The 22,342-nt window shown below is 38.9% G+C and overlaps 1 protein-coding gene across 1 annotated transcript in view; it reads left to right on the top strand.

Moving 5' to 3' along the window:
- CRYL1 (crystallin, lambda 1) overlaps positions 1-22,342 on the top strand; it is a 55,346-nt gene that overhangs the window by 21,853 nt on the left and 11,151 nt on the right. The window contains exons 3-5 of the mRNA XM_010572796.1: positions 2,285-2,446; positions 6,537-6,731; positions 16,259-16,364. Of these exons, the coding sequence (XP_010571098.1) occupies positions 2,285-2,446; positions 6,537-6,731; positions 16,259-16,364 (463 nt within the window). The remainder of the gene's footprint in view (positions 1-2,284; positions 2,447-6,536; positions 6,732-16,258; positions 16,365-22,342) is intronic.

Raw genomic sequence — 22,342 nt, 5'->3', positions numbered from 1 at the left:
CCCATGTGCTGGCATTCAAAGGGTTGTGTCATATGAGTGCAACTTTTTAGTTAGGGGCAACTAGACCTCAATCACCTTGTCTGGGTATCAGTGTTATCTGCTAGGGAGAGAGTCTAGTACGTGTTTATCTTTGTGTAGTTCTTTAAGAGTTCATAGGCTGGTCAAGTAGCTGCTCTGTGTTCTCTGAACACGTATTTGAACAGTGTAATGCCTATTACCTTTAAGCCTTTAATTCAATACAACTCTTCCAGGAGGTGGGTTTTAAAAATTAACAACTGTCATGTTCTGATCAGGCTGTTGAAAAGATGTCTAATGAAGTTTAAATTGGAAGTCAGATTAGTAGCAACCTTGTTCAGGTGCTCAGGTCTTGGAATAAAGGTGTGCTGTTCACTGCAAATGAGAAGTGTGATCTTCTCTACAAAAAAGGGCACAGAAATATACAGTGTCACTTAAAATGCGTAGAGGTGTATGCTAACCTTTTTGCACTGATTCTTTGAGAGAGACTGTGGTAGCTTTAAAACCATATCTTATCTGCTTACTGTTTGATCTTCTCTTTCTCAGGGTAAACAGAATAGCTTCAGACCTCTCCAGGCTCCATAACTGACAGCAAGTGAGGTTCCTGTTTAATGGATTGTTTAGAGCTTAATTTTCCCCCTGTTCTTTAGGGAATTGGTGTCTCTGAGAAAATAATTGCATGCTTGATGAGGACAGAAACTTTACTGCAGTGGTCCAACAATCTGAATACAATTGTGACACTATACAAGAAACTTCAAGCAAATGGCCCATTCAGAAACCTTACATAACTGTGGCAGGTTTGAGTTTCCAGCAGATTTGAGTTTGCCTTTTTGATTATCGTCTGATGTGAGAGGAGGCTTAGAGTTTCAAGTTCACAATAAACCTATTCAGAGCAACTCTTTTATTAGCTTGAACAGTATCTGCAGAGTTCTCTTCATCTTTGGCTTTACTAAAAGAAACTATTTAAACTTAACCAACAAGCAGGGATCCTGGAATTATAAGCAGAGTATCATTTTGTTTTGATAAGGCTGTCTATTACTTTGGGCTCTCTTTGGAGTTCTTAAATGACCCTGTTTCTCTCTTCTGCATCATGGAACTTTTAGTACTGTTCCATGCAACTTGCTTGTTTTTTAAGACTTCAAATTACTTTTAACCCATTTACTGGGTGAAAAACTGGCCCTGGGCATGCTTGCCACAGAGTCTGTCTGAAGCTGCAGGTGTTAAATGTAAATTTTGGATTATATTAAATGTATAGCCTTTTCCCCTACCCTCGTGCAGTTTGGCATAACAGGAAGGACAGAGTGAAGTACTGACAAGTGGGAGAAGGTTAGAGTTGGAAAAGAGCAAGTATTTTCTGTGTGTTCAAAGGGGAAAGCTGAGGTTTTGCAAGTTTGGGATCCTGTTTGGATTTTTTTTAAACCCTTCCAAAAAACCCAGAAAACAAGCTGGCTTTATTCCCCTGTTTTGTTCTCATAGACTGAAGTCTTTCCTGTTGATTGTGGGATCTGTTGTAGTTATTCTCCCATTTCCTTGTTGCTCCCGGACTACTGGTGGACTCCTGCATGCTGTCCTTCAGGCAGCTCCTGGGAATAACTTTGAAATTCTAGTGACTGTAGATTGTGGCTCTTGGCTCATACATGTGAAATTTCACACAGTACTGCAGAGCTGAACATGCTCAGTAGCTCTGGGAGAAGTTCTGATAGTATGCATTCTACTTAAAATCTTTCTCAGAGTTTAAATGAATGAAGATATTTAAGCTTTTTAAATGTGAGGCTCACTGAGAGGTGTTTCAGTGCAGGTTCCAGAACTGTACGTTAGAATCTCCTGCCATAGTTCTGGAGATTGTAAGTTTGTCTTCTTTTGAGATACACCTATTCATTTCTATCTTGTCTGAGAGAGAATACCGAGTTCTATCATGTAAGATTCTCTTAAAAAAAAAAAAATGAAGACCAGGTCTTATTCCTCCATACTGTGTTATCTCTGTGCATGAGTAAAAGTCTGTATTTTAGACAAAGCAAAATAATTTGTTTTGTGTTAAATCTTGTGTGGTGGTCCATCTTCTACTATAGAGAAACCTTTGGGCTTTCCGTTTCTTTGTATGTGGGAAGATATTTTTGTGTTATGGCTCACTGGTATATCCAGGCTGATTAAAATAGATGGTTTGTGCTGAGTTCCTAGGTGTCAAGGTAGGATCAGTGAAGTCTGAAATGTGTGGATAAATACTATTGAACTAGAAGACTTCTAATACTGATTTTTGTTTTTATTCCAGGAATGTGCTCCGGAGAACCTGGAACTGAAAAAGAAGATTTTCAGTCAGTTAGATCTTATTGTTGGTGACAATGTTATCTTGAGCAGCTCGACCTCTTGTCTCTTACCCAGCAAATTGTTCACTGGCCTTAAACATGTTAAGCAGTGTATTGTGTCGCATCCTGTAAGTATGATGGCATGTTTTGTTATTGTGGTAGTAGTAGTACAGGTGTTCAACTAAACTGCATCCCGAACTCTTCCCTGCAGACTGAGAGATACAGAAGGATATTTGGAGTGCTTGTGTGCCATCGTTAGTGTGCAGGGGCCTGACTTATCAGAAAAACTTTAGTTTGGTCATGCTGTGAGCAGCAGCATCTACTAAATTGAGAGGACGTATGCATCTTTCATGCTGTTGGCTCAAGATACATTTTGTGTAAGCTGTTGTGCTCATACTGTTGTGTGTTACTCAAACTACTGGCTCTCAAAATATAGGAATTCTGTGTTTTGAAGACAAGCACATAAAATCCCCTACTTTATTCTTGTGGCATCGTTAGTCTTTTTTAGTATACTTTTTCAGCTGCTCTTGAGTAACAGTAAGGATCCAAACAGTGAGCTGAATGTGCTTGTCAGGTAATGTCAATGACAGATGGAAGCTTTTGACTCTGGTTTCTTCAGACTTCTGATGCAGAAGCAGTATACCTGAAGAGGAAAAGCAGGTGGATGACATGGAACAAATTGTACTTGGAGCTGAATCGGCATGCTTTGAAACCAGCTGGGACAGGGCAGTGATGCAGAAATGGCTTGTCTAGAGGTGGCAGCAGAACCTCAAATTGCTGAAGGACACTTGTGAGCCTTTGTAGAGGTCTGTGGGGCTGCCAAACAGAAGTTTATCACATCTCTTTTCAGCACGGAAGAGCATTTTGTCTTGGTAACTGGGATTCTTACTGCTTCTGTTTTCCACTACTCAATAGCTAATGAATTTGTTAGTCTAATATTAGTCTGATGTTTGACAGATCAGTTAAGAGGACTGTTGTTACGAAGGTTTGCAGTATGTGGAGGAAGGTACTGCTCTGTTGCCTGCAAACATATTGTCTCTCCAGGGCATCCCTCAGGGTGTAAAGTAAATATCAGTTCCCTGAGCATGCTCAAAAATGGTAGTGTGAACACAAAAATACAGCCCTCCTTTACTGTAATGTCCCTACAGCTACCAGTAGCGTAATATTGCAGTGTCAAAGCATTTGGTCAGTCCTTTTCTGACACCCCTCCACTGCCACCATTGTGCCTTGGGGTGACTGGGAAGCAAGAGGAACAAAAGGATTGGTCTCTTTCTGTATAATTAGTTTTCAACCCCTTTTAATTAAAAAAAAAAGTCAAACTTCAAAGTAGGCATCTGTGCTGAGGTTTAGCCTTTCTCCAGTCTAAAATTCAGTAGTTCCTTATCTCATATTTCCAGGGTTGTAACTTTCTGTAGTGCAAGAGAAGAGATAATGTCTCTTCTAGACTCCTGTATTAAGTAACTATAGCTATGATTGATTATTTTTTTTAACCCATTCCTGGGCTTCTGTCTATTCACTGTTTGTCAGTCTTTGATTTTACATTACTCTTTCTTACTGTTTTCCCAAGTTGGTCTGTACCAGTTGACTTGTTTATTCTGAGCTGCAATCTTTATAGGAGCCACTGCTGAAACCAGGTTTTATCAGATCTGGAAAGGTAGCTAGTCCCTGCGTAAACATTTTCTAGGTTGCTGTTATAGGGATATAAGTATTTTCCAAAGCAAATACTCTGAGTGCCTTAAAATGTCTAATTGTTCTGAAATGGCTTTGCAATCCAACTGAGACTATTTTTTTTAGTAATCTCAGCTTCACTCAAAAGGGAATGTACTGGAGAAGCTGAGCCAGTGTACTCTTCCAGGGGCCTTTCTGCATCTGTTATATAAGTAAACATGCTTGCTTTGTAGTAGTTGTTGGCTTTTGGTGGTGTTTTTTGTTGATTTTTTTGTTGTTGTTGTTTGTTTTTAACCATGGCCTTACTAACATCTTGAACATGACAGTAGGACATGGGGAATGGTGGCTGCAGGAAGCGAGCAGCTCTGGAAGACACTGTGAAAACAAGAAGCATGGAATTTGATAGACCAGAAAAATTAAAAGCTAAAGTTGTAAAGCCTTTAGCACAGGTGAGCGTGTTGAGGAGAAATGAAATTAAATGCCCAAAGGGCGGAAGGAGCTCATTCCTTTGCTTAACATAGTGATAGGTTCAATGAAAAAATAAATTAAATCCAATAGCACAGCTGTATGATAGAAATGCACGCAATACTTGTAGGTACAGCTGTTCTCCGCAAGCAGTTTCAGGCAGGGTATCAGTAGAAGTCATCTTCTGATGAAGAAGACTATGAACTCTTTAAGAAGAGCGATTCATTTCTCATGTATATGTATATGCCTGCTAGGTCACACAGCTAGAAATATGGAACTAGAGGAGATGTGTGCCATTGAGTGAAGTCCCTTGCTGTACAGGAAACCATCTAATCAAATCACCTTAGAAATGTATTAAGCTATATCTGTTAGATTTCTTTAACTCTGCTATTCCTGCTGGAAGCGTCTTCTAATTTTTGTTCCAATCTTATTAACAGTCCATTAAAATGAATTTGATGTTTGTTGGCAGCTTTTGTATAGCTTAATTTTTTCCCTGTGTTTACTTTGTCATATCCTTTCTTAGGTTTCATTTTGTTAGGGTGAGTAAGGTAAGCAATTCTGCTCCCTGAAGAAAGGCTTTGCATTCCCCTTCTCATTTTTAGAAACCTTCCCCCATCCCCAGTTTCATCCATGTTTTACCACTTCTGGCTTTTGCCAACATCTAATATGTCACTCGTAAAAAATTATCTTCCTAAGTCTTCTCAGTGTGCTCGTGAACACACCCATATACTCCCCATGCCAAGTTAATGAAATAGAATATTTCAATAAAATGACTGTCAACACTGATCTTGGAAGAAATTTATAATAGCCTCAGTCTCTATCAACAATTAACTTGTCCTCTTCCTGATTGGAACCTGTGATGTACTTAAGGGTTAGAAAAGCCTTCAGAGAACTTGGTGCTTGCAGTGTTTTGTGTCTTGCTAATTTGCCTGGTACCACAGCTCTGATGGTGTCCATCATGCTATTCTCAGTGTTGGTGGTGGCACTGCCAAAGAGACTAATGTGAGAAAGTTTATGTTGGAACACAAGGTACTTCAAAGAGAATGAAGTGTGTTACATCAGTAGTTAGAGCAGATGTAAGTACTGAAAAGAAAGAACATGCAGAGAGGAAAGACTGCTTGCATGTTGCTGTGACTAAATCCTGTCCTTGCATTTACCTGAGCACAGTTAAGAGCAGTTGACGGTAAGGGAGCATGGTGAAAGAATCAGTACTTAATTACCATCCTTTAAATGTCAATGTTATTTCTGGTAGTAGTTTATGACATGTTAGCTCCTTCTATTGCCTGGAAACTAGACCAAGAGCTGAGTTTAACACGTTAAGAATATGGCTGAAGGACTGCTGCTTCTGGAAAGAGCATGCAGGCAGTATGACCTGAAGAACTTTTAGCTGTTTCTCCATGTTCTTCAGAATTTTTTGTTTATTACTTAAAAAATACATTACACAAAGGTCTTGACTTGATGAGAAATTATATTTAGGAAGAGTCAGGGAGAGGTAATTCCTTTATTTTTAAAGTAGGTACAGTGTTTGAAGGTAACCTGTTCTGCAACTTTTTCAAAGTGTGTTTTATGTGGTATCTGGTTACTGTGTTTTACATATATTTACAGGCTTGGGCCAGTAGTAGCTTATATGTTAAGTGTTCCATCTTACAGGTGGTGTTTAGCAATAATTTTGTTATAAAGTTCCTGAATATCTAAAAGGAAATGCCTTGTTTCATTTGGAAAGACAGGTGGTGACCATGTGTCTTACAATAACAAACAGCCTGAATATTGAGAAAATATCAGTTACTCAAGTCAGTATGAAGTCTTCACTAGTACTGTTTGAGTGCTATCATCTTTAGTGTAGCTCCATGGACTTTGCTGGGGTTAAGGAGAGATAGATTTAAATGCAACATTAATTATTTTTTTAATTTGCATTAATACACCAGCTTTTATTGGATTGGTGAAGTATTTCAGGGTCTAAAGATCAGTCTTGCTGCGTTCACTGGAAAATATCCACACTAGTAGCAAGCTATAAAGACGCTTTATATAAACTTGTACTGTTAATCTGTTGGTAGTTGACATTCTTCTTTTGTCTTTCTTCTTGAGGTAAATCCACCTTACTTTGTGCCGTTGGTTGAAATTGTTCCTCATCCAGAAACAGATCCTTCTACTACAGAGAGAACATATGCTCTGATGAAGACCATTGGTCAATCTCCTGTCAAACTAAACAGAGAAATTGAGGGGTTTGTTCTGAATCGGCTCCAGTATGCAGTGATAAGTGAAGCCTGGAGACTTGTGGGTGTATGTATATCTTTTTTTTTTTTTCCAATTTTACACACACACACTGCCAGTTTTGTAGATGTGACAAGCGAGATTGTATTTTTAAATTTCCTATAAATTTGTGTCATCTTTGTTAAACTGTCCCTTATGAACATGAACTATATATTAACATGTAAATTAAAAACAGTAAGAAGTTATGTCAGTTATAAATAGCAAAGACTGACAAAACCAATATGATACGATCATAACAACTATCCTTTATCCTGCTGTCTTTTCAGAATACTGTCATTTTTGTGACAATCAAAAGAACAATCTTAAAAGCACAGAAATCAGAATACTGGTTTTTCTTTTTTCTAGGTTGTCTCGTTATTTTCTGAATGTTGCTGGCCTACTGTACAGTGGTTATGAAAATAATATTTTAAATGGTTTTCTCTTTGGCCTTTCAGGAATTGCACTCATAGGTTCAACAGTTATTTGATACTTGTAGGTAAAGACAGATTTCTCCTCCTCCTGCCCATTCAGACTTCTGGCTGAGAATCATTTGTTTGTGCCCCTTCAGCTTTTCCCAGTTACCTGTTCTCTGCTGCAGAGTCTGATCTTTCATCAGGAAGAGCTGAATTATGAGTCTGTTGCTATTCTGTTGAGAAGAGATTCAGCTGGGCTTGAGCAGGGCTTACTTTTTTGTCGTGGAGAGTGTTTTGATTTTCCAAGCTGTTTAAAACAACCATGCACACAAATATAAGTAAAGATCTTAAAACTAAGGTAATACTAACATATCGTAAACAAAGCAACTCTTTTTCCAAAGCAGTATCTAAACATAGTTGCTGAACTGATTTTGCTTACCTGTAGTTAGCTTCCCCTAGCAACACAATACAACAATATAAAGGAGGTGGTGAATAATAACAATAATTAGAACAGTGTTGTTAGGAAGGAACTGATATTCTGCTGGAGATGTCTCTTTAAATTAAAGAAAAGGTTTCTGTTATTAAATAAGTTAATACAAACTCTTAAGTATATGATAAGAAAAAACCCTTCAGAAAACTGTAGTCATTTTGAAAGACACAGCATAGAGAGGATAGTAACCTCCAAATTATTTTTGAAACCGTAATAACACTGGGGAAAAAAAGGATTTTTGAGAATAAAAATGTAAAAACAACTGCTAAAAAATGCAAACAAGGAAGGTAAGTTCACAGGGGAAAAGCTAGCTGAACTGCAATGTTCACTGTTAAGGAGATTCCCACACTGTAACCTTTCCTTGAAAGGAAGGGATCTGATGTAGCAGTAGAACAAGTCATGCTAAGAACAAGATTTTTGGAGGAGGAAAGAGTAAATGAGTAATGGCAGACTGTGAAGGAGAAATGGAACTTACCTGAGAATCCCAAAACTTAAATATGAAGTTGATGAAATACTGACATAAGCACCTTTTTACACAGCAACTAGCATAATACTGCAGAAATGGAAGTTGGCACTTACACCTTTAGTCTTTTAAAAGAGTTAAAAGAGTCATTGGGAAACTGAACCCATAAGCCTGATAATGTGTAGGCATATTGATACAATACCCTTGGTCAGCACAGGTATCCAGGGAAGTAATGCCTCCAAAATCTAGTAGGTTTCTTTCATGTCTCTGAGAGGCATAAACTGAATTGTGGAAGCCACTCCTATAGAAACCTAGGATGCTAAATATGAATGGGTTCAGGGAACATTTAGACACATTCTTGTTAGAGGAAAACCATGCAGAAAGCAACCTCCAGCTGTTGAAGTCTCAAAGACTGGACTGCTGGGAGCTGAGACAGTACATACCATTGAAAGTATCACTCTCTGGTCTTCAGTTATGGAAAGAGTGTAACAATACTTCATGGACTACTATTGGAAAAGAGGTATTGATCTGAGGTGAACCTTTAGTATGAACCTGTATGGATGGTTTTGTGTGGGTGGTGGTATGTGAATAGTTACAAAATAGTGCTTGAAGTAGTGACAGATAATGAAAGTTGCTTTTGTTGTGCATCATCAAAGTTTCCAAGTTGTTCTGTTTTTGTATAATTTTATTGATTTTCAGGCAAATATGCATTTAAACTGTAACAACTTTGGCTGTGTTTCCATTCCAAAAGCCTGGACAAATAGCAGCTATCAAAGGTGTATAGTTTCAGCTGTGTGACTTCAGGCTACACACTGCCTTTGATGGGAGGAGAATCACTGCAGGCCTGAGCCAGTTTCTGTGTTTCTACTGTTGTGCTGCCAACTCTGTAATTTTTATTGCAAGTCATGTTCTTTTGGTGTTTTCCACTTTCAAAGTGGGGAAAAATACTTCTTGCTTCTGATTAAGTCACTTTTCAGAGGGTTAAAATACTGAAAACTTCAGGCTCCCCACCTCACAGTCCTTGAGAGGCTCCTGAAAATCAAGTTTTACTCACATTGATTCCCTCTGATAACAAAAGTTTTCATTACCCTAAGAAGAACTGGGGGTGGAAGATAAACTACAAATATTAGCAGGAGGGACATATTAATAAAGCATTCTTGTCCAAAATGACCATGCTATTAATCCTTTTGTGATTAGATATGTAAATTGTGCATATTGGATGAGGCAATCCAAGTCAGCTTGGATGCAGAGCACAGGCATTCTTACGAAATTACTTACGAACACTGTGGTATTTTGATGCTAATAATTGTATATTGCTTTTGACTAGTGTAAAAGAACAATGAGGCAGAATGATAAAATGTAATTTCAAGCTTACTTCTTTTATTAGTGGTTGTAAAGGTCTGAACAAGTATCTATGGATGCCTACAGTTACATGTCATATACGGATCGGTGCTCCTATTTCTGTTAAAAGTTTTCTTTAATTTTAACATGGTGAGTGCTAGAGAAAAATCTCTGTTGTTTCTGGAGGACTGTTGTATTTGCACTGCAGTGTATCAGTTCTTTGCCACATAACAAGAACATAAATATTCCAGATATAAATGCTATGTATGAACCAGGAGAGAAACATAGCAGCAGTCTCCAAGTGTTTTGAAGCCACTTGAAATGATCTTAAATCAGCCCCTTTATGTAAACAACTATCTGTTTTTTTTGAGGACTTTGCTGAGATATGAGCTCAAAAGCTTCTCATCTGCATCCTCCCCTCAAAAATATTTATAGTAATGGCAGGGGAGTGATCTTAAACATGCACGCATGTGCACATATGCTTGTATCATAGTCCAAATTTGGACACCTTTGCATGGACCAAAACAGTCTTTGTTGTTGTTTTGGTTTTTGTGGTTTTTTTTAGGGTTTGGGTTTGGGTTTTTTTGGTCAGTTGAGCTTACTTCATTCAAGACATGAGCAGAAGCTTCTCCAGTAGAAGTACTTATGTACTGTTAAAAAAGGCATTGGTGGCAGGACAGACATGGAGGTATAGCTGTACTAACATTCATCTGGAAAACTTTATCACAAATGGACTGAGTGGCTTGCAGGATACATTTTAGTTCCCAAATGTAGCTTGGCAACTGATGACCTGCCAGTCCCTCTCTTTTCCTTAGCAGTGCTGTGTTGGGATGTGTGGTGGGTGAGGCATGGGGCAGGGATCATGCAATGGGAGAAGGGGTCTGATACAGAGCATGAACATGCAGCTGTATAGAAAACAATGTGGTAAATATAGCTGCTTGCTGGATGATGCGTGGGGCTCACCAACTTTTGTCATGTCGGTCCAAGAGTATGAGAGGCTGTAACACAGACAGAAATCTGAGGTAAGGCCCCGCTGGCAGGTTGGGTTCAGGCTCGGACTCCCTATGATGCTCAAATTGCATGTGGGCGTGGATGCTGGAGCAGAGAGAGAGGCATAATTCAGGGCAAAGTGATGAAAGTAACAACAAGAAACCGAGATATTAGGATACAGTTTGTTTTTGCCAAAGGTGCTGGGGTCCTCAGGAGCATACATGGGGTGGCTGGGATTTTGAAGCTGGGAACAAAACAAGTGCTGTGAATGCAGAACTGGGCCGAATGTGGTAGTGGGAAGGATGGAGTTAAGGTGTTGAAAAATTAGGAGGCCTGAAGGTTGAGATCCCAATTTGTAGGCAAGTAGGAGAATGAAAACTCATTTAGAGACACAGAGTTGGGTGCTGAGAACTTTGGCCATGCGGTTAATTAAGAACATGGATTTAAGGATGCAGAAGTTTGACTTTACAAGAACTTAGAAGCAAAGAGCATAGATTCATTCATGGGCCTAAAAGAAGGAATTCAAGCAAGTGTTCCCCTTTGAGGCAAGAGTGCTACAATGAGATGTTTCATTTTGGATCCAAGTTAGTCTTTTGTGTGGCAAGATGTCTTTTTGCACATTGTTTTGACTTGCAAGTCACGAGCACTTGGGCAGTGCAGGTGTTTGTGGCAGGAACTTTTTGTGTCAGTTATCTGTGTCTTCCCATGCTCCACAATTTATTCCGTGAAAACGCAGATAGTGGGAACACTCCAGTCTGTCTCTGTAAGGTCGTGTATCTGAGAACTTTCTGTAAGACCACATAGCATGTGAGATTTGACATTCTTGTAGGTTTCTTATTTATGTTTTTAATTCTTAGGTCTCTGGTAGAAGTGTTGCAAAGCTGATTATGATGACAGTAAAAGATGTACTGAGAGATGTTGAGGTTGAAGATCCTTATTCCTCTCTTCTCAACCCTAAATTTTTATATTATAAGTTTGGAACTATTAGAATAATCTGTAGCCAGTAATAGGAAAAATATCTCAAGACGGCTTTCTCTGTTATTCCCTGTTACCATTTATTTACTTTCTCATGCACCCATTGACAGTGATCACTGATATATCTGATTTTGTTCATAACTCCTTGGAGCAGAGACTTATTGCCGCTATTTGCCTGGGAAGCACCTTGTGCACTGCTGACACTATTACTTTCGTACTTTTACCAGTACCAATGCATTCTATAGTAGCTTGGGATTATGTTGCAAAAGAGTGCTAGTTAAATAGCTTGACTTTATCTGGTTCTGAAGGTAAAGTTTTGGTTGACTTCATCCAGAAAATAAAAACCAAACAGTTTCACCAATGCTTTAGATCAGAAGTCTCAAACCTTGCTCTGAACATCTAGGACTGTCCTTTTACTGTGGATTACTGAGTGGAAGCTTTTCTTGGTGAAATATTTTTCTAAGCATCAGCTCGAATTTGCAAGGAGGTCGTGAAATACAGTAACACTGATAGGGAGGAGAACATGGCGGTTTTTCAGCCCTGATCTAATTTAGGAGTTTCAGCTGCTTTTAAGAACCTGCTAGGACTATTTTGCATGATGGATCATATGATAAGTGTCTTTAGAGTCTGTATTTTCCTCTGTATAAGCTTTTGGTAGTGTCTTAATATATTTTTTCTTTAAAAGTGGTTTTTCTTTTAGTTTATACTCATTGTAAAAGACAAGAAGAATGGGCAGCCCTGCCATTTTTGTTAGTCTTCTGGAAAATAAAGTCATGGTTTGGCTGTGTGTCCGTTTTATTTCATTTTCACAGCAATCGGGTGCATTGGCTTCAGTCCCTAATATATGTACCTCTCCCTTCTCAGGTGACTAGCTTGGCAGTCTTTAAATGCTGGCAAGACTTTTTTAATTCTGAATGCCTTATTATTAATTATATTATAGCGTTATCCAGAGGACCTTTCCAAAAGATCAAAGATAAGGTAAAAGGTTAAACATCTAGTTACAGTGCCCCATAAAAGGGGGATATCATAAAAGGAAGTTTATAAGGGCCAGGGATAAAAATAGTGTTGATACAAAGTGTTTCTTACAGGGTGAGGTGAGTGAGGGTGCCATAGAAGAAGGAAGACAAAAGCCAGCAAAGTAAGGAGGTGTGAATTGTATGGGACAACAAGTTTCTCAAACATGATGAAATGGAAAGAGATGGAGCTGGTAGAGGGATCTAGGAGAAAAGTCATATGCTCAAAATGAGAGGACTGGAGTAAGATCTCATCAGGGTGTGGATCGAAGTGATTTGAGTAAAGTGATAGTGAAGAGAAGGGTGTAACAAGTGCTGCTGGGAGAGAACGCATATATTAGTGGCAATCAGAAAAAAAAAAAATACTGTATTTGGGAGATAAAGGGTGAAGTGGCAAATTTGGAGACAAGAAAGTATGTGGTCCAGGAGGGAGTGGAGTCCAAAATAACTCTATAGACAGACTGGAGTGAGTAGGAGAACATGATGAATTGGTAGTATCAGAAAAAGTAAGATTTTTTTTTTTTTTTTTTTGGCCATGTCACATTTAATATGATTACAAACCAAGTCAGTGACAGAAGTTGCGATGTGGGTGTGACTCACAGATGTAAAGACTGTTGATTAAAACCAGGGAGGTTGGGTCAGGGCCTAAAGGTGGAGACTGCAGAACCACCACAGGTTTTTGGAAAGGAGAAAAGCGTCCCTGCATAGTGAGAAGCACTAATAAAATACCAAAGGAGCATTAGGACAATACTGTGGCATTACAGGAGATTAAAATCTCCAGGAAGATGAGATTGTGGTATATAAATAGTGTCATAAGAAGTGTGGAGGATCCTGAACTAGTTTAGATCTTGAAGTTTGACTGGCCCTTGGGGTCACTGAGGATTTTGGTGGAATTTATTTTAAATTAAGATCTTAATTTTGTAGCTGTGAAAGCTTCTGGTGAACTCTAACACACTTTCTCTTCCCTCTGACAAGTGCTCGAGGGGAAGGCTTGCAAGAAGGGTTACCCAGGATGAAGAGGATGAAAAATCCTCTTGGGAAGATTGTTTCACACCTAGACTTAATGAAACTGGGTTGGAACTCTTTCTTGTTTACTTCTTAGCATAAACACAGATCCTTGTGGAAGATACCTTGCTGACCTTGCACCCATCCTGCTGAATCATTCCACCAATTTATGATCTTAACAAAGTGGGAGTAGGGTTATTCCCTAGGGGAGGATGGTCTAACTTGTTTCTCACTTACACGTTTTTCATTTCTGAAGAGAAAAAGTAAAACACTTTTCTTTAAGAGGGTCTATGTGACAAGGAGAAACGGAGCTCACATGTATAGAATAATATATTCCTCAAATGGAGGGATCTGTCATGTTTTCCTTCTGGTTGCAGCAATTTTTGCCTTTTAGCAGCTGCTAAAGTCAAAAGCTATAGTCAAAAGGCCAAGAGCAAAGCACTCCATCTCATGATTCTGAAGGTACCTGGTCTTCAAATGTCAGTACCAAAGCTGAGGACTACAGTATCAAAAGAAGTAAATCAGTTTTTAATTTGAAAATTAATTTGCAATGATTCTGAAGTGTTTCAAGAGCCTGTTAACTCTTTAATGTTATCTTTACAGTTTTTAACTGCTGCTGTGTTTCAAATGCATGTCTGGAACTTGTGGTTAATCTTTTGTCCACAAATCCATGTCAACCAGGGGAAAAAAAAAATCACTCATCAAGCACAGCTTTACCAGCATAACTCATTGTTTGGCTGAAGCACTCCCAACGGAAGAGTGCTTTTGTTGACTTTGCTGATGTCGTTCAGAGAAGTTGTGTTGCCATGTCAGGGGAAAAAACTGTCAGAGAACGTACGGTGGCTGTGTTAGTTACACTGATGCTGGTCTGTAATCTGAATGCTGTCTGAGGTTTGCATTAGTCCTGTCTTTATGCAGACCTTCTTGTCTGCCTCGAGATGCTTTACCCATACCTATGCCTTACCTTTAAATTGAAGAAAATAATGCTTCCTTATCCCTGCCATTTTATGTCTAATTAAATTGTTACCAGAGCTGTGTGTACCATGTATGGTGGGTAGATCTTAGTAATTACATTATCATTTCCTTTTTAAGATAGAGTTCAAAAGCCACCTGCAACAGGGATTCAGCCAGGCTTGGTTTTGGTAGGAGCAGTGCCTACCAACAGATTGAGACTTGAGGTTGAGTCTTATAAAAGGCTCTATTTAAGTCTGAGATAATGAAACTTGATGTCTGTGGCAAGCTGTAGAAGTTATGTTGGTCCTTGGCTTATCGTTTTCTTTTTAAGTAACAGCAGATGATATAGTTGATGAACACAGGGAAGACACTGTGGGTGGGATTCCACTTGCTTAAGATGGGATTTCTACAATGTAAATACTGACATCCAAGGTCCTTAGTCATCTTTCAGTCAGTGAGGAGAACTAGGCCCTTTTAGGACACAACTCATCTATTCTAGATACCTGCTTTAGGACACTGATTTCTTTTTCCTCCCTAGTGATTATAGAGTCTAAATGTCTAGCTCAGATGTCAATGTCTACAAGAAGTCAGGAGAGCTGTCCTGCAGGTCTGCAACTCTGGCTGATCACTGTGATATGAAGGAGCATTCAGACAGGGCCCTGTGAGAGGGAAAGTTAACAGAAAAAGACCTGCCTTTGGCCAAGCAGATGAGTATACCTACTTGTATTCTGCAGCTCAAAGGGACTTGTGGAGAAAGAGGCACTGAGGAGGGGAGAGCACTTCAAGGTAGGGTGAGAAGACAAATGAGAAGCAGTTCAGCATCTCTTCCACCTTTTTAACCAGAAGAAAATGTTTTTATGTCTCTGGGAATAAAGACGACAAGTTCCTGAAACCAAGCTTTATCTGATGGAATTGGTTAGAACAGGTCTTAGTTCATTCATATCTTTCTGGTAGGTGGAAAACAACCTCATATGATAAATATTATTCTTCTCAACTAAATCTGTTAAGCTAATGAACTGTAACTCATTTTTTTTACAAGCCTTCATGTGCTTGCCCTAACCTGATGGGGGCGTTGGCTTTCTGGTAAATGACAGCATGTGGGTGGAACAGCAGTGCCCAACTTTTAACAGGAGAAATGCTTCATTTTGCATGCTCCGTATCCTGCCAGCTCTGAGATGTGAGGCTGGCAATGACTCGAGAACCTGGGCAGGTTGAGGCTGGGTAGGTTGATGTGCAATGGGTTTTGTGGAAGGGAGCGGCAGCTGCATTGCCTGCATGTTTAGTCCCAGCCTTGTTCTCAGGTGGCCTCAGGAGCAGTACCCACTGCTGTGCCCCTGTTCTGCCAGTTGTGACTGCCCCAAAATCCAAAATTAAGAGAATGTGAAGGGAGGTGTTAAAAGGGCTGGTATAGTACTTTGACTTGGTATAAACTCTTTTGGTCATGTGCTATTAAGAGTGTCACGTTTGCTCTGTGTTCTCTGATTCTCAGTTTCTGAGATAAAAGTATGTTTGTTAACATAGACAGCTTGATTTAGTTTTATTACATGACTTATTGTAAGTAGTAAGTATCAGGCAAATTAGGGTGTACAAATAGTACATATTGTATGAAAAAGTGTTTTAATCTAAAAATTTAAAAATAAGGTACTGTCAAAGTGTATCAATGTGTATTTGGATTATGAAGTACAGCAATCCTAGAGATGTGAATGAGTGTTTATACTGAACCATAGGAAGGCTTGCATAATAGACGGACATTTCTGGCAAACAGTTGTGTTTCTGTTTGCAAGCTAACTGCTGTTTCTAGCCTTAGATTTTATAACTACTTTAATTTTTTAATTATATACAAGGAGCAGGCAATTTTGCATTAAAACCAAACATTCACAAATCTTCCTTCCTGTTCTACTTTTGCTACTTAGGAAGGACTAATATCTCCTACTGATCTAGACCTTGTAATGTCTGATGGATTGGGAATGCGATATGCATTTATTGGACCTCTGGAGACCATGCATCTTAATGCAGAAGGTAGGTAGTTTAAAATTATATGAATGTGAAGGGAAGGCTTATATGACACAAGACTCTGGAAATGTTATATAACAAACCAGGTTAGGATTGCTGCAGCTATGACTTGTCTCTCTCTTTACTGTAATGATAAGAAAAGGAAAATTTATCTAAAACTTGAGGTTGGATGGAAGGAAATGGATATTGAATATCCTGTTGTAAGTAATCAGGTGAAAGATGACAAATCATTGAAACGCTAGTTGTGTACTTCATTTTTTTCCAAGATTTGTCCCAGTGCTTTGCAAACCTTGCTGTACCCATCTGATAATCAAGGGTCAACAGAAACACACTTTCTGTAGATGAGTGTGCTTTTTTGGGTTGTCTTTGGTTTTTTTCTTCTCCAGAATTTGTAGCATAGGCTCAGTGTAAGTATCACCGGAGCTGACTTGCTTTAAGCTGGCTTAGATCCTGAGTGAAATAAAATTGCTTCTGTCTGCAAAATACTGTGCATACAAAGTTGACTTGACAAAGCAGTCAAGTAACAGTTCAACATCTATCTTGCCTAATCAAGACAGATTTTTAGATGTTTTTGGAATAGTATACATGAATCCCAGCTAAATAAAAAGTCAATTGCATAAAACGAAATAAAAATTACAGATCAGGGTTACAAAGGTTTGAGCAATGAATTTAACAAAACATGAAAACTTCAAGAAGTGAAGATCAACCAAATATATTTTTAGATCTTTATGTTATGGGCTATGTCTTTTATTGTTCTGTATGGTCCCTGCCATGGTACATGGCCCCTGCTCCATTACAGGATCTTTTAGGCACTACTGCAATGCCTAATAATAAAATAAAAATAAGAAACCAAGATCATAAAGTATCAGTGCTCAATTACAAGTATTGTTTTATGTCTACTTGTTGGTTAGTTACTTGGCAGAAACTTCGGTCTCTTAAGGCTGACTAAGCAATTTTGACATAAATGTGGAATTGTGGATCTTCCACCAGAGTCTTTCAGCTTGTCAGTTTGGTTGTATATCAGTAAATTAAATGTCACAAAGTGTTTGCTTTTGTCCATTGTTAGGTAACATCCATCCTCTAAATAGAGGCTCCTTTCTAAAGGTTTCCCTGTTCTGATCTATTAACATCTGGCAGTTTCCAGTCCTCCCTTTAGTGATTTTGGACTTAGTCAATATAAACCATGTATATTCTTTACACAGAACAGAACAGGTGCACATAGTACTAGACAGCAATTTACCTGGAGTCTTGCAGACCAGGGTTGTCCAGTCCTGCCCCATCACTCTGCTAAACTGCCATGCCATCCTCTGCAGGAACTGTCCATGCACTGGGTCTTCTGTTAGAGTCACTTGGTTTGGTTTTAATAGAGGCAGTTAAGCAAAATGCTTGTTAATACCAAAAAATTTTTAATCCATTTTAGAGATCAAATCATACTTGTGAATTCTTTTTTTATCCATGTTTTAGGCTCCTTAATTCTAAAACAATGTTTACTTGAGATTAATGGAAACATATAAGTCATCTGGGCTGGTTTTGATGCTCTTCCTGGAGTGCCCTCTGGCATTCTATGTTCCATCATGATCCAGCTTAGCTTCCTTCCTCCCATCAAGAAGTAGTCATTGTTACAAAAACATTTCTGGAATTTCCCATCTCAAACCAGTTTTAGGTAACATATGCAACTGGTAGGTTGCTTATTTATGGCAGAGATTATCCAGCTTCTGGATTTAATGCTACCTTCTGTTAGGAATTTTAGTATTCCAGATCAGAGGAAGAAAAATTATGAAGTATAATCCAAGAGACTGATAAACTGGAAGAGTAGTCTTGTGGTGGGCTTGCAAAATACTGAACCAAAATATACCTGTAGAGTTATTTTAACATTATATGATCTTCTTAATTAAAAATAACCCTAAAATAACACAATTAGTACACTTGTGGACTGCTCCACTTATGCAAAAGCACCTTGTTGGCTTGTTCAATAACTTGGATCATGAGAAGTATTGCTTCACTCCTGATCTTGCAGATGCATTGTCTCCAAGTCTACAGCTGCTCCTCTTTATGTGCTGGCAGGCTGACTCAGGCTGTTGCTCTCATCAGAGACAGTTTAAATTAAAATTGCTGATGTCAGGGCACATGATGACTTATGGTCGTAGTTCGTACCAGTGCCAATTTCTCTTTGGTTGCCCAGTATTGCTTCACATAATACGGAATAGTATGGACTTCCTCTTGATAGCCCAGGAAAACCCACTCTGGTGCATTGTGCTAATAGTGTCTGGTTTTTATTGATGGAGGGAAATAGAGATAGAGATAAGAACCCCCCTCTATCCTGTTTGTTAGCCTGTCTAGCAGCTTCACCAACTTCACAGCAGCTTTCTTTACAGCCATAAGGTATTAATTACCCACAATCCTAAACTCTCTGCTAATCAGTGAGGAAGGATGTTGGGGATGCAGGAAGCGCATGAGAAAAATTGTGTTATGTGTAGGACATGCAGGAAGATGAAGTTTTTCGGGGTTTGTTTGTTGGGGTTTTTGTTTGTTTGTTTGTTTTTGTAAGAGTGTTGTGATATTTTTGTTTGGTTTTGAATAAAGAGTATTATTCCAATGATTTTTTCTGAGATCAGTGTTATTTCTTTCCCTGTGGGATGCATACATCAAGATCCTCCCATGAACTTCCTATGTGCTAATGCCAGGTTTCCCCTGTATTAGTTCTTTTGTCCTTTCATATTCATAAATGATCCTACCAAGAGCTATTATCCAGGCTACTTTAGATAATCCGCTGATCCATGCATGAATATTAGGAATTTTGAATATATGGCAGTGAGACAACAGCCTTGAACATGGAATAAAATGACAGCGTCAAGTCACTAAAAGGAGCAGAAGCAGCAATAGCAATTGGAGAACTGAATTGCAACTGACAGGAAGGAAACCCCTTTGGGGGGAAAAAAGCATGTCCAAATTGCATAATATTATAATGTTGATTGTTGGTAAATAAAATTAACATTGGTTTCAGTAAGATCTGTATTTTGAGTCTGTCATCTTATGATTTCACATGGCAGCATTGCAACAAATGCTGTTAAGTCTTTTACAAGGAACATCAATAGACTGCACTAGAGTAATTTTACCCATTTACTTATCATGGGATTATGTCAGCAGATACAATGTCCCTCCTGTATATGGACCTGGCTGTCTGTGAATATACTGAAGATGATCCAGCCTCAGTAAGATTGTATCTCCTGAATCTCTTGTTTCTTGAACTGTGAGCTGCTTTTAAGCCTTTGCAGAAAATCATCTGTAAAACCAGAGGCTAGACTATTGCATACCATGTTTTACATGTTTGCAGCAGAAGTTCTTCATATATATTTCACAATTGGCTGTCTTAGATCAGTTACTTTATTAGTGGGTTATTTAGTGAGCTATAATTGGAATTTAATCTTGATCTAAACTGCTAATATTAGCAGAAGAGCTGGATAGGGGCAGGTTGAGGGATCTTTATTGCTATTTTCTCTCCTGCATTTATAAAAACACCATTCTAGGATCATATTCTACCTATTACTCACTGTGGTATTCGTACAGGTGTCTACAGGAGTTGTGTGGAAATTGGGGCTGATGTATGGTCCCTATAATGTAAATGCAAATACCTGGTAACCTAGGAATGAGTCTTCATGATCAAAATTGTATTTCTCATACTGGAAGTGGGAATACTTGCTTATAGTAGAAGCACCTGCCAGATGAATTGGGTTTGGATGGTAAGAGCAGAATGATTGTGCTGTATGAAAAGCACAAAACACGGAGAGGGGCAATCATAAGCCATGGTTCAAAGGAAGGAAACTTTTCTTGTCTGGCTTGAGCAAAACATAGCCAAGCATGTTTTTTAACAATTACTGTAGGCAGGCATGCTGGCTGGTTCAAAAGCAGAGGTTATTTTCATTGCTATGGCTGCTGCTTTAATGCTGCCATATAGAGAGCAAACCAAGCTTTAACCCAGTTCAGGAGCTTTTGTACCACAGGCTAGTAAGAAGAAGGCGTGAGGATCTCTACGTTAAGGTAGTAAAATCTAAGAAAAGGAAGATTACTTCTGTTTCTGTCCAACCCACATGTTATGTTTTAGGATAATAAAATATGTCAATTCAGGAATACTTGTAAGAGGGTACTACTGAGATGAAATATCACAGTGGTACATAATCAGACAAAAACGTTCTTTCATGAACCCACCAGCTCATACATGTTTACACACATTCAATTAATTTCCCAATAGGCTGAAGAAAGCAGTTTATAGTCCTACAACTGTTGTTTGCCTCTATGCAACTGCAGGGCTTTTTCTGTATGAAAAAGTTTGTGTGCAGTAAGCAAAAGTGTGAATTTTTCAACATACTGGCTGCTGTGCACCAGTTTCCTTCTATGGACACTTAGGTGTAAAGCGGTTCCCTCCACCTTCTGAAAGGAGCACATGACTTTGCACAGGAATTCTTAATGCTTTACTGCTCAAGTCATTATAGATGTGTCTAAAGAACACATCTTGGTACATCCTTCTCCCTTGTACTAGCAAAAGAATGTGTATGGTCATCAAGTGGCTCAGGCTGAGGAATTCATCCCAGATTTGAAACTGATCTAATAAAAGAAGTGGTTCATATTAACTCAGTTTAATTCCTTGATCCAGCTCACAGCAGCCCTGCACAAATATTTGTAACACAGGGACAGTAAGAAGAAAACTTTTTTTGGTGCTACCACTGTCTTAGGGTACTTGAAAGTATTCATGCAACTGCAGTCTTAAGTGAATTCATATGGGAATTAATGCAGAGTAGCAAGTGTCCTGTGAATTCACACCCTAACTAAGAACATGCATCTATGTTCAGACACCCTTGATGAAGATAGGGTTGCATTTAGAAAGTTTTCCTTGGAGCTGTAATATATGGAAATGTAATCCCTCTGTCAGCAAAACAAAGAGGTTGGGACTTTTTTTCTCTGAACGTAACCTAACCATGACAGATTCCACTGTGATGTTCCTGAAATATGCCCCTTCTTTTCTGTTCTCATCCATGCTCATCTTCAGTCTTACCAAGTGCAGCCTCTTCTTAGATTTTTACCAGCTAAAATCAACTCCACCCCAATCTTTTCAGATTGTTGATGCTATTGCATCAGTGGCTTGACCATCTCGCCTACTTTTTTTGAGTCATTACAGTATCTTATTATGCTGCTCATCAGGTTCGAAGTCATCAAGTTAATACTCAGTATCATGAGACACCCTCTGTCTTTGGTGTTTTCCCTGTCCTTGCCAGTAACACTTGCTCCTGTCTCTTGTTTTCTGTCACAAGCATCTGAGTGCCTTCCTCCTTTTGCCCCATGTGTAGTGTCCTTGCCAGACTGGTTTACCAAGTTTGCTTGCTTGCATCCTTCAGCCCTCATGCCTGTCTTATGAAGAGGAAGCAATGAGACTTAGCATACAAGAAGCTAAGATACTTGAAGATGCTTACATACTATAATGCATGAATGTACTCCATTTTATACTGTCATGTTCTCCTTTTTTCCTACTACTCCCATCACCTTTATGTTTATCAGCATCACTTGTGAAGAGGTCCTCTCAGGGCAGTGGATCATTTTATGCATGCTTCTAAGCTAAATATCTGTCCTGAGTTCCTTTTACTTCATCAATGCCTCGTTTATCTTGATGATGCAACTAGAGGCATTTCACCGATACCCATGTTCACACCACACCAGTGCAAGTCCTTCGGGTAAGGACCTGCAAACCCAAAGTGTAGTCATGTGAACGAATTCTTGTGGGACAGTTCATTAGCTATTTTGGGAACTGCCTGGACTCTCATTGAAGTTAAATAAGCAGCACCTTATTCTTTCTTTGTTGGTGGTGTAAAGAGCCTTGCATTTCCTAGATACATATGGACAGCTCAAGAGCCTTGAATCAATGCCCTCGTGTAGCTTGTGATAACATGTTCCTGTAACTATTCTGTACAAGTCAGAAATGCTGAGTGGGTTTG

This window comes from Haliaeetus leucocephalus, unplaced genomic scaffold (genome assembly GCF_000737465.1).
Source record: "Haliaeetus leucocephalus isolate CR32 unplaced genomic scaffold, Haliaeetus_leucocephalus-4.0 Scaffold351, whole genome shotgun sequence".
Lineage (NCBI taxonomy): Eukaryota > Metazoa > Chordata > Aves > Accipitriformes > Accipitridae > Haliaeetus > Haliaeetus leucocephalus.
This window is presented reverse-complemented; position numbering and strand designations above follow the sequence as displayed.